Genomic DNA, 12,734 nt, shown 5'->3' on the forward strand with positions numbered 1-12,734 from the left:
GGGAAAGAGATATTCTAGATATAGGGAATGGCATGTGCAAAGGCAGATAAGGAGGAAAAGTACAAGGAAAGGTGAGAAGTCCAATTTATCTAGGCCATAGAGTATGTAGAGGAGAGTGTAGGATAAAACTGGTAAAGTTGGTGATATCAGGTAATGGAAAACCTTGAATGAAAAGCTAAAGGGTTTGAACTTTACTTCAAATGAATTGAGGAACTACCCAAAGGTTGTCCTCAGAGCAGGGAGGTCACCAGAAGCCTTGAAGTCTTATGAAGCATACAGTGGCTGGGGTTTGAAAGTATTGTGAAAGGAGAGAGAAGGTAGAAATACCAGTTAGGAAGCTCCCTCAATAGTCCAGGCTGGTGATAATAAAACCTGTATTAGTGTAGGTACATAATCCCCAAGAGCACTTGAATACAGGAATAAGATGGCAGAGAGGGGCAGAGGGGTGATGATTAGATGTGTGATCTCGCTGGCCTAGGAAGTATCCTCTCCTGATATAGGTCAGCAAGAGTCTTAAAGAGTTGCCTAGAGCACTGAGAAGCTAAATGATGTGTCCAGGGTCACACAGCCAGTTTGTGTAAGAGATGGGTCTTAAATCCAGTTCATACTTAACTCTGAGGCAGGCTTTCCATCCACCACACTATGATGCCTCTCTACAAGAATACTTTTTAAAAATTCATGCATTTTTCTTTAAGTAGTTTGGGTTTATTGTATGTATATATTTATACATATGTGCATGTCTATATATATCCATGTATATATCATCTGTGTGTGCGTGTGCATAAGTATGTAGAGAGGCAGGCAGATATGTATATTTCCAGGATGTAGACAGGTTAAAAGTGCTAAGTGTATCTTTGAAAAATGTTATTTAGGGCAAACCTGCATTTATTTCACAAAAGCCTCTTTATTGTACTATCATCGTTCTGTGTCATCATGTTGTAAAATTCCACCATAGCTATGGTCTTCTGAATATCCATACATCCCTTACAGCTGGTGAAAATCCAAGCTTAGCCATTAGTTAGCTTGCTATTGCCATATCACTTATACTATTAACATTGTTTGTGGGTGCTGTCCAGCCCCAGTGTTTCATCTAATATTACATTTTCATAGAAATAAAGCTGTTAGATGTGCCTTCTTTTTAGCTCACTGGTCTCAAGCATCTGTATCTTTGAAAAGGTTTGGGAATAAAGACAGAAAATGATCAGTATCTACCCCAGTGCTGCTTTCTTGTCCTCTCTTGCTGCACCACTGCTGTTAGCCTTGTGATGGACCTGTTCTGTTGAACTTAATGGGATTAGGATGTTCTTTGATGATTTGGCATTAAAACAAACAGGTGAGTTTAGGCCTGTCTTGGTCTGCAAAAATCTTTCGTAGTTTTAATTATAAAAATTTAATTACCAAAATGTTAAGTTAGGATTTTTTCCCCCTTGAGAGACTCTCCATCACGTGCCAAATGAAGAAAGGGTCTGACTCCAGTGAGGTTTCTTCTATGATGTGTTACTCTCACATAACCTAGATGCCTGAAAAAGTACTGCTGTGTGCCTAGAAACATAAGGCATTTAAGTCATACGCTAACAGTTGGAAGTGAGCATCCACCGTGAGGGGAAGCTCTGCAGAAGCAGCTGCATTTACTCATCCACTCACAGACATAATCTCCAAACAAGCATTGCTGCTCACTTGTTTTGCACTCTATGTTCTCAATCAATGTTTGACCTAAAATAATCGTTAACTTTTCTTTTCAACAACAACAAAAAAGCAAATTGCAGAGCTCAGGCATGTTTCTTCTCTTGACAGATCTTCCATCCAAGAAGCACCAGCTCCAGGCTCTGAATCTTCTTGTCATTCTTCTGCCTGAGACCAATAGAGACACCCTGAAGGTCAGATAGGTTGATTGTTGCAGGAATATCTACTTACTGAACACTTATTAAATCCCTATGTACAGAGACATTGCACTGGTTGTTGGGATTACAAAGACAAAATTTGAATAACCCCTGTCCTCAAGACATGTGTACATACTCTCAGCGGATATAACATGTGCATAGACAGATAGCCATATGATAATACAAAGTAATTTTGGCAAAATAAACTGGAAGTTATTTGTTGTTGCTTTTTTTTTTAATGCTAATATACTAGGTCCTTTGGCAAGGATGGGAGAAAATTTTTGGCTTGCAAATCAATATTTATTTTATCTTAGAAGTTTCACTTGAAAATGAATCCTACATCTCCTTCAATTAAGAAATAACAGTTTCCTTCAGCTGACGTGAAGTTATTGATTACAGGGATAAGTGGCTGAGTTTGAAATGAAAGTGTCATTTGAGTTGGGATTAGTTTGGGGTTTTTAGAAGTAAACATCTTTCTTGCCCAAAAGATAATCTAGTACAAGCAAAATGTAATATTTTCTCTTCAAAGCTTACAATCATATAGTTTTAAAAAATATATCCTATATATGTGATCAATTTAATCAAATGAAATAATGTCTATTTCTACTGTATTTAAGTGATGAGAATATTAATAATTATTTTCTTCTTTTGGTTGTGACCATCTAGGGCAGAGGTTCCCAAAGTGGGTGATATCACCCCCTGGGGGGCACTGAAATGATCCAGGGGGACAATGCTAGCCTTGGGTATAGGGGGCATTGAATAAAAGAAGGATGCAGTGGAAGCATAAGGAAAGAAGAGAAGAGAATTTTGAAAAACCATTCATATAGGTTTCATCTGTTGTGTAACAGACTTAAAGTCAAAGTGATTACATTATTGTCTAAATTAACACACAAAATGCAAGCTATAACCCTTTAACAGTTTTTAATGCAATATCACGTCATCAAATTTTCCTTTAACACTTACGTGACACAATATTGCATCATCAAAATTTCAATTCAGGAAAAACTCCATGAATTTACAATAAATTATTAAATTGAAGATGTGGGGTTTTTTTTATTATATTTTTTGGAAATGATGCAAATTTTAAAAAAAACCATTAAATAGTTAAAAAATAGTAGATTTATACAGGGGAGCTGAGCAATTGTTTTTGAAAGGGGTGGTAGGCCAAATGAGTTTGGGAACCTCTTATATACGACAATAAATAGACTGTGTTTTCCCCTCCTGACCCTTCCCCTCCGCCTTAATTCAAAAAAGGAAAATAGCAAAAATATATAGAAAGTAGCAATAAAAATATTAGGCTCAGTATTAGAAACATTTATAATGTGTGCACGAACCTTTGTTTTAGTATTTAAAGAACAGAAAAAACAGGGAGGTTGAAGATGGAAAAAGATACTATTTTCTTTTCTCCCTCAATTCTCTCTTCTATCCCTTGCCTCAGTCTTAGCTTAATATTTAATAGATATATGTTTTGAAACATAATCCAATCATGGAAAACCAAAGGAAGCTGACTCACCACTGAGTGACGACAAGAAATTTTCCCTTTTATTTATTAACATAATAAATGTTTTCATTTTTTCAAGACGGCATAGATTTTAGCTGTGTTAGCAGTGGGCCTATTGTGCTCATGAAATAAACATGAATATTCAACTTTAGTGGATGAGGCATCCTGCATGGGTCACATATGAGACTGAAGAACTTTCTTATTAGTCATTCTTTTTTCCTAATATAGAAACATGTTTTGCCTGATTAGTTGATAGATATTATTTATAACCTGAGGTAGTTTTGTGGAACATCTGGGAACTAAGTGAGAGATGCTTGGTATCACTTGACATAGTACAACATGTGACTGCGAAAGAAATCTGAACAATTTCTTTTTAACATCAGAATTTGTTTTATTTTAGCAAAAAAATACCTTACAATTTATGTAACCTGCCTTATTTATATACATGATATTGTTTCAACCTCACAATAATTGTGTGGTAGAAGGTACAAATTCAGAGATGCTAAATGACTTGCCCAAAATTATTAAGCTACTCAGGGTCATAATTAGAACCCAGATTTTTTATTTACAAATCCAGAGCTCTTTCCATTCCACCCACACTGCATGCCTTTGTCTTAAGTAACCTCACTAGAGGCGGCATCATTTGGAATCAAGAAAACTTGGATTCAAACCCCACCACAGAAATTTATAAGCTGCATGACCCTGGGTGTGTCAGTTACCTGTAAAATGAGGGGATTGGACCTAGTTGTCCTTAAGGTCTCTTCCAGCTCTTTATTTGTGGTACAGTGAGCCTATGAGGAGGTTATAAATTTAACTACAAATGAGCTTTGGAAATATTTTAAGTAATGTCACCATTTTTGGAATGTCTTCAAATTCTGGGGTATATTCTTTTGAATATGCTTAGAGGTGGCAAGTTTTCATCTCTCTGAAGGGATTGGTTTGTTTTTGAAATAATAGCCATTTGACATGAATCTAGATGAGTAGTCTTTTTTTTTCTAATCTCACATCTAGAATGCATTCCCTCCTCATTGTCATCTCACCGTATCTCTTCCGAAGACAACCCAGGTGCTACTTCCTGCATGAAGCCTTCTTGATCCCCAGAGTCTTGAAATTATTTTGTTTTATATATATATATATATATATATATATATATATATATATAGTATCCCCTGGTAGAATATAAGCTTCTTGAGAATGGGGACTATTTTTTTCTTGATACCTCACATCACCTAACACCAAACCATACTTTGTAGTAGGTGCTTAAATGTTTGTCAGATTGAATTGAACCATGATCATAAAGTAATGACTTATTTTCTTCTTTAGATATAAACTGTTAAATTGATTACACTATCGTTATTATTGTTTTTTGTTAGATAAGAAAGTAGTAACAGGCCCATGAAACTGGGCAAGAATAGATATAAGGTCAGGAGGTTTAGTACAATGATATTACTTTATTTAATTTATTTATTTGCTTATTTACTCATTCATATTCATTCATTCATTCATTCATTCATTCATTTATTTTTGGCTAGGCAATGGGGTTAAGTGACTTGCCCAAGGTTATGCAGAGCTAGTAAGTGTTAAGTGTCTGAGGTCGGATTTGAACTCAGGTCCTCCTGACTCCAGGGCCAATGCTCTATCCATTGCGCCACCTAGCTGCCCCAATACTACTTTATTTTTGATCATCCTAGCATTCTTGCCCCTGAGCATAGCTCCTCTCAATTGTCACATAGGAGGGAGAATAGAGGGGAGAAATGGTTTTTTTTGTTGTTGTTTTTATTTACTTTGAATATACCTGTTGGGTGCTGGGTCACCCCATTAGTGGTGACATTTCTAGTGGATGTAATAAGAATTGTATTTATTATTTTCTTTATCTCTATGAAGTTAGCCATTTTGTCCCTGTAGCTTCTATGGATTTGGAAAGATGAACTTTTCCTCTCAGGTAATTGGAAGATTAGTTGGTTAAAAAAAATTCAATGAGAGAAATTGTGTTCCTAAAATAGATTTTTTTTTAAAGTTAAAAAATATTTTGTAATAGAACCCCACAGTACTTATTTCATTTTGTGAGGATTCTGCTGCTTGGGATTTCTTTAAGGCAGGTTACAAACTGATGCCAAAAAGGGACAATTTATAAAGACACACACACACACACACACAAAGGAATTGTGGCTGAAGAAAATGCTGTTAAATGTTTACTGGTGCTGGATATTGTTTGTATTTACTATCACCTCTATGAAAGTCCTTCTCTAATCATTGTAACATAAAAGTTACCCTAGATCCTAGAGGCCTGTGATGTCACTTGGACACAAATTTTGTCACGTCCTACCACGCTGGAAACATCTTGAATATAGATCCAACCACAGACTGTGTGTTTACTGTCAAAACCCCAAACCAACCAACTTCAGAGAGGCTCGTTGCTAGAGGGTTAGCTACCTGGAGTTGTTTTGTTTTATTTTTGCTTTTTACCACAATCAAGAAGACATGCTGATGATGGTGATGATGATGAGGACAATGACAACAGCAACAATAGCAGTAATAATAGTACCATTTATATAGGGTGGTTAGATGGCACAGTGGATAGAGTGCTGGCCTTGCAGTCAGGAGGACCTGAGTTCAAATCCAGCCTCACATACTTACTAGCTATATGACCCTGGACAAGTCACTTAACCCTGTTGCCTCAGTTTCCTCATGTGTAAAATGAGCTGGAGAAGGAAATGGCAAACTACTCCAGTATCCTTGCCAAGAAAACCCCAAATGGGGTCATGTAGAGTCAGACATGACTAGCGGACTAAACAACAAAAACATCATTTGTATAGAGCTTACTATTTGCCTGGCACTGTGTTAAGTGCTTTTCAATTATTATCTCATTTGATGCTCACAACAACCCTAACAGGTAGGTGTGGTTATTATTATCATCCCCATTTTACAGATGGGGAAACTAAAGTAAATAGATTGAATGACTTGTCCAAGGTCACAAAGTTGGTAAGTGTCTGAGGCGGAATTTAATTCAAGTCTTCCTGACTCTGTACTCAGACATCAATGGGTTGTAATGTCTATTGAAGCAGGAAATTGCCAGCGAGTGAAATAACTGATTTGTGTGGTATGTGTAGTATGTAGTATCTTTCTTTTGAGTTGGTTCAAATTCACAAGGAATACATACATATTAAAATTAAACTGGCTTTTATTAATTAACTTGTTATTTTATGACAATGAAGAAACAATTAGCCTGGTCTTAGTTCTTTTCAGAGCATAAGAAAATATTTTTGCAAACATTAGCAGCGAATCATTTTGGGGGACAATCTGAGTTTGATTTCCCATGCATAGATCACAATTAAACTTGCCTAGGAGTTACACCCCAGGGATTTACCTATCCCACGGTTAGAAATGAAGAATGTATAATCTGTGGTCTTTTTTTTTTTGTAGTCTTGTAGAATGCATTAATACTTAATCATGATTTGGTATAAATCAGTTTGTTCTAAGTATGTTTATATTAAGTAGTATTTTTGTGTGATGTAGAAATAAAGTTGGATATGCTTGGTCTGGCCTTCTTAAGAAGGGCAGTGAGTTGAATATGAAGATGATTCTTAACCTCTTTTCTCAAAGTTAACAGTATTAAGAAAGTAATGGAAAGGCTTGTAGTTTATGACCTCATCTCTGAGTAGGACCATTTAACGTTTCTTTGATTGATAGTAGGTACCATATATAGGCTTTTATTTTATCGTTCCTTAGAGAGATAGGGGATGAGATTGGCGCCAAGTAGCCTAACATTGTAAGTGTAGGGGTCTTAGCTGGTTTTTGTCTCCTTTTTCTTCCCTTTTCCCTACCCCTTCAAAGTCAGTCACCATGAAAACTTCTAATTTCTAATTCACTAAGGTTAATATCTCAATAGGAACTCACTAGGCACTTCATGGCTTAGCTGAAAGGGCTGTTGGGGTTAGTCAGCTGACTCAGAATTTCAGTCATGATTCTTACACTTAGTAGCAGGGATACCTTGGGCCATCTGTAAAATGAGTGGGGTAGAGGCAACTAGGTGGCACAGTGGATAGAGCACCAGCCCTGAAGTCAGGAGGACCTGAATTCAAACCCGGCCTCAGACCCAACACTTGACACTTACTAGGTGTGTGACCTTGGGCAAGTCACTTAACCCCAATTGCCTAAAAGCAAAAAAAAAAAATGAGTGGGGTTGAATGAGATGATATCAAAAACCTTTCCTTCTCCAAATCCTATGATCCTATTGATTCAGGTCAGGGATGAGAGAGGGAAAAGTGGGAGAATATAAGAGTCAGCATTGCTACTTAAAACAGATGCCAACATCACCACCTTGGTGGTTCAGTATAAACAGAAACATATTTAAGGGGAAGGAACAGAGATTGGAATAGCAAGTGTAAATGAAATGGAGACCCTCAGAATGATGATGGAGTCAGTCAGTTAACAAACATTTATTAAGTGCCTTCTTTGGGTAAGTTCTGGGAATACAGAAACAAAAATGAACCAGTCCCTTCCCTCCAGGGGCTGACATACCATTATATGTTTGTTATCGCCTGCTGACTTTTGTTTCGTGAAATATATCTATAAAATTATAGACAAATCCTCAAGACCCCCTTGCTGCTGTGTTGTCATCCTTTGTCTTCACGTGTGAGATAGATCTGAGAAAGTGATTTCTGTTTCAGGCCCTGCTTGAGTTCCTTCAAAGAGTAATAGACAACAGAGAAAAAAATAAAATGACTGTGAGGAATGTGGCCATGATTATGGCTCCCAATCTCTTTATGTGCCCTGGATTGAGCATCAAACCCAATGAACAAGGTGAATTTGTGATGGCTACTGGGACAGCCAACGTAATGCATTTCTTAATTAAATACCAGAAACTTCTTTGGACGGTGAGTACACTTTCTAAAGCCCTTTATAACACCATTGCACGTGATCAAAACAGTATTTTACATTAATTTTGAAAAGTTGTTTTTAAAATGTAGAAATGTGAGATGGATTCGATTTATAGCCCCACGCACAACAAGGGTTAAGAGTTATGAGCTCAAAGAACAAGAATAATCACATGGGTATGTCTACACTGAAAAATCCCCAAGACAGTTCGTGTCTTATCACTAGAAAACGTCTTGATAAACATAGGATTGTGCATCCTAGGCCTAGATGGGGCCTCAGAATCCAGCTAGCCTAAACATCTTAGTTTGGTAAAGTGGAAAATTTTTTAGATATGGAGTCTGAGGACCTGGGTTCCAATTCCAACTCTGTTATTTACTACTTGTATGACCTTGGGCAAGTCGCTGAACTTCTGTCTGCCTCAGTTTCCTAATCTTTAAAATGGGGATAAGAATAGCACCTACCTCATAGGATTGTGGTGAGGATCAAATAAGATCATACTTGTAAAGAGCTTTGTAAACATTAAAGCACTATATAAATACTAGCTATTATTATTGATAATAATTATCGCATTGTAATTACAGATAAGGAAATTGAGATCTCAGCAGTTGGCATCTGAGGTGGAATCTGAACCTGAGTCTATTTTTTCCGGAGATAGCTTTTACCACCATAAGACAAGGCCTCACAGCCAGGAGTGGAGGGGCAACATGACATAGTAGGCAGAGAGCTGACCCTACAAGCCATGAAGATGTGAGATCAAATGTTATCTCCAACCTGTAGTGTCTGTGTGACCCTGTGCTCTCAGCTCTCTGGGCAGTTTTTTTAAGACTATAAGATGCAGAGAAGGTCCTTACTTCTCTTCACAAAGAAATCACAGATCTAGCATTTATCCCTGTAACCACAATGAAACCATGTAAAGTCTTCATTTGATTTTATCCAAAAACAAGTATTTCCTGTGATGCAAGGGAGAGAACATTAGCCATGGTCAGAAGTCCTGAAATGTAATCCAAGTTCTGTCAAAAACTAGTTTGGTGACCTTGGACACTTCTCTCCGTTTCTCTGGGCTTCAGTTTCTTTCTCTGTTAAATGAAGAAAGTAAGCTTAGGTGGTCTTTAAGCATTCCTTTCAGCTCAGATAGTTTAAAAAATATTTTTATTGATTTATTTTTAGTTTTCAACAATCACTTCCATACACTTTTGAGTTTTAAATTTTTCTCCCCAGGATGATGTGCAATCTGATATATGCTCTACATATCCATGCCTATTAAACATATTTTCACATTAGTCATGTTTATAAGGAAGAATTAGAACCAATAGGAGGAATCACAAAAAAGAGGAAACAAAACAAAACAGAAGGAAAAAAAGACAGCTCAAATATTTTGAAAGTCTAATCATAATTCCAACAAACTCGATAACAAGATTTTTCTCTACCCTCTCTCTTCTAGAGCCTTGCAAGATTTTGTCCTGTAGGAGTTCAGGCCAAATAATACAGAGCTGTTTTTTTGGAAAGCCTTGCCTCAAGAGATATTTACATTTTATACCTTTTCTCTTCTATTAGGTGACATCAGTGCTCCCTTTTCTCTACTTTTTTTTTCCATTTCTGTCTGGTACTTTATGACATGCATTAAGATAGTCAACATGTAGAACTCATCCATCAGCATATCCACCTTGAACAGAAGGTACAAATGGACGATGAGTTGGGTCCAGAATTAAACAGGAGAGTGGGTAGGAATGCCCTTGGGAAATTGTCAGATTTCTTTAAAGACCCCACGCTTCTCCCAGAAATCAGAGTCTATCTTTTTTAATAGCAATGTTCTACCAGAAACAGCCAGTCTCCGAAGAATGCAAAATTAGTATCACACAAAGAACAGTGGAAAGTTATGTGGCAGGTATGACCAGGCTGTAACATATAACAAAGAAGACCTCAAATAAAGAGGATAGTGAGAACAATGTATGATTGAAAAAGAAGATGGGTTGGTCACATGATAAAAACAAGGGATAAGAACATACTGCCCATATGTTCTACTGGTACGCCTGTGAGATCAGGAGAAACTGAGGTAAGCCCGCGGGAGCTGAGGTGGACTGCCATGGTGAACCCATGGGAAGATATGAACAAGAATCACACTGGATGGGCAGACATGGATGGGCAGACAGTCTTTACTACGGCAAGAAGTATTCATTCTACTAAGATCACAGATCCATTTGAATTTGAACATCTTGATCAGACTGATAATCTGAAATTAATTGAAGAGAAAAGGTCCCATGATGTCCTAAGTAATGCATTGATAACTTGATTAATTTAAATCATCCTCCCCCGTGATAACATTCTCTGACAAGTATTCAAAAGTTTTTTTTTTAGTCATAAAATAATGTTGAAAAAAATCTTCATTTATTAAAAATAATTTTAGACTTGAAAAAACTGGGTGTTAAAAGATCTGAGTTTTTCAGGGATGACTCCCACAAACATAATGAGATCAGTTTAATTAGCAGCAGCAACAGCAACAACGTCTCACATTTACATAGAGCTTCAGGGATTCATAGAGGACTCTCTCTCTCTCTCTATGTGTGTGTGTGTGTGTGTGTGTGTGTGTGTGTATATATATGTATGTATGTATGTATATATATATGTATTATGTATATAGTCTTGTTTAACCCTGTGAAGTAGGTGCTTTTATTGTCCCCATTCTACAGATAAGGAATTGGAGGGGAGGAGAGGTTAATCAACTTGCCCAGGCCATTAAACTTGGTAAATGTTACATATAAGAGATGAGATATGAACCCAGGTCTCTCTGACTTTGAATCCAGCACTCTTAAGTGTGTGTACAAGGCATTAGGAATATAAAAACCAAACACAAAACAAGCTTTGCTCTCAAGGAGCAAATTTTTCTTCTCTCTATATGAATATACCTCATGTAGACCATTTTTAAATGTTTATTATGTTAAAGAGAAAATATAGTTGTAAAAACATATATATTATTATTACATAGTTACATTTCAGTAGCAATTTCAATTCTGTTTTCTACTAAGCTATTATTTTTATTACTTTTCCCTCTACATTGTAATTTATGTTTTATTATATGCTATTATAATGTACTATTATTTTGAAATCCATATAATATAAATCTATAGTTTCATTCATCAAAATTGGCTCTCTTTTTAACAGTCAGTTTTGTATTGGTTTCTTGAAGTTAGAAAACTCTAATAATCTGAATTTGGGAAGAAGGGCCACAGATGGGTCTCAGGCCTGATGGAAACTGAAATTTTTTACTGTGGTTCAGTTGAATCAGTCTGAAAAACCTTGAAATTAATTGCCTATTTAAAATTAAGGCCAAGATAAAGGCTCATATTTATATAGTACTTGAGGGTCCAGAAAATGTTTTGCAATATCATTGTCTGGGAGGTGTTATTATTACCCCCACTTTACAGATGAGGAAACTGAGTCTCAGAACATTAAAAAACTTGATCAGAGTCATACAACTAATGAAATACCTGAGGCAGAATTCCAGCCTAGCTCTCCTGACTCCAAGTCTAGTTTGGTTGTATTTTTTCAATTTGTTACTATACTTTAATGCCTTTCCTTTCTAAAATTTTTACCAGTGCTGATTATAAAACATCATAAATATCTGAAACAGCCACAAAAATACCACCAAAATGAATTTGATTTGAATTATTTAGATGTAAAATGTGGTTATAGAAAAATCTCCATTTTGTTTCTTCTTAGATTCCCAAGTTTATTGTGACCCAAGTGAGGAAGCATAATAGTGAAAACCATAAAAAAGACAAAAAGGACAAAGCTGTGAAGAAACTGCTTAAGAAGATGGCTTATGACCGAGAAAAGTATGAAAAACAAGACAAAAATCCAAGTGATGTAAGAAAACATCAGAGTGTATATATATGTTTAAATAGTTTGTCATGTGTTTTATATTAAGGTTGCCTTTTTGAATGGGGGTTATAGCCAAACAAATCAATTCTTTGTTCTATCAGTAAAGAAGGGGTTTTACTCAAGTAAAAAAGTCTAATTTTTATTTCTTCTGGGCATGTGTGGTGATCATTCTAGTTCTAGGGCGGTATGTAACACACTGGCAATAACCAAGTGTGTAAATAATAAGAGACCTTTGATTTTTTAAATTAGTATGCTTAGTAGGACACACAAGATATCCACAGATTGCCCACTGTAGTTGGAAATCTCACAGGACTTTTTAATAGTAAATCACTGAGATGAAAATGTATTTTTATTTTCCTTTTGGCTGGAGGGGAAGAAAGAGTTGAGAAAGAGACAAGGTGTGAGGTCTAGACCATAGATAGCCTACTAGTAAAAATGTATTTTCTTAATTAAGGCAAATGATACTCTCAAACAGATCACAGTCAATCAAAGATGAAACACTGAACATATCTGAATGAGTTTTAGTTTGAGGGACTGTAGCGAGTTTGGAAAGAGTTAAGTTGGAAAGGCGAATTATCTTTAACTTTATGTTGAAG

General features: G+C 36.2%; 1 protein-coding gene across 4 annotated transcripts in view; it reads left to right on the forward strand.

Moving 5' to 3' along the window:
• Nucleotides 1–12,734, forward strand: part of ARHGAP18 (Rho GTPase activating protein 18) — a 238,025-nt gene that overhangs the window by 204,345 nt on the left and 20,946 nt on the right. For all 4 annotated transcript variants that reach the window (XM_020987030.2, XM_078155149.1, XM_020987027.2 and 1 more), the window contains exons 10-12: nt 1,795–1,877; nt 8,052–8,258; nt 11,977–12,123. In XM_020987030.2, coding sequence (XP_020842689.1) covers nt 1,795–1,877; nt 8,052–8,258; nt 11,977–12,123 — 437 coding nt within the window. The remainder of the gene's footprint in view (nt 1–1,794; nt 1,878–8,051; nt 8,259–11,976; nt 12,124–12,734) is intronic.

Source organism: Phascolarctos cinereus, unplaced genomic scaffold (assembly GCF_003287225.1).
Source record: "Phascolarctos cinereus isolate Bilbo 61053 unplaced genomic scaffold, phaCin_HiC Scaffold_5;HRSCAF=322, whole genome shotgun sequence".
NCBI lineage: Eukaryota > Metazoa > Chordata > Mammalia > Diprotodontia > Phascolarctidae > Phascolarctos > Phascolarctos cinereus.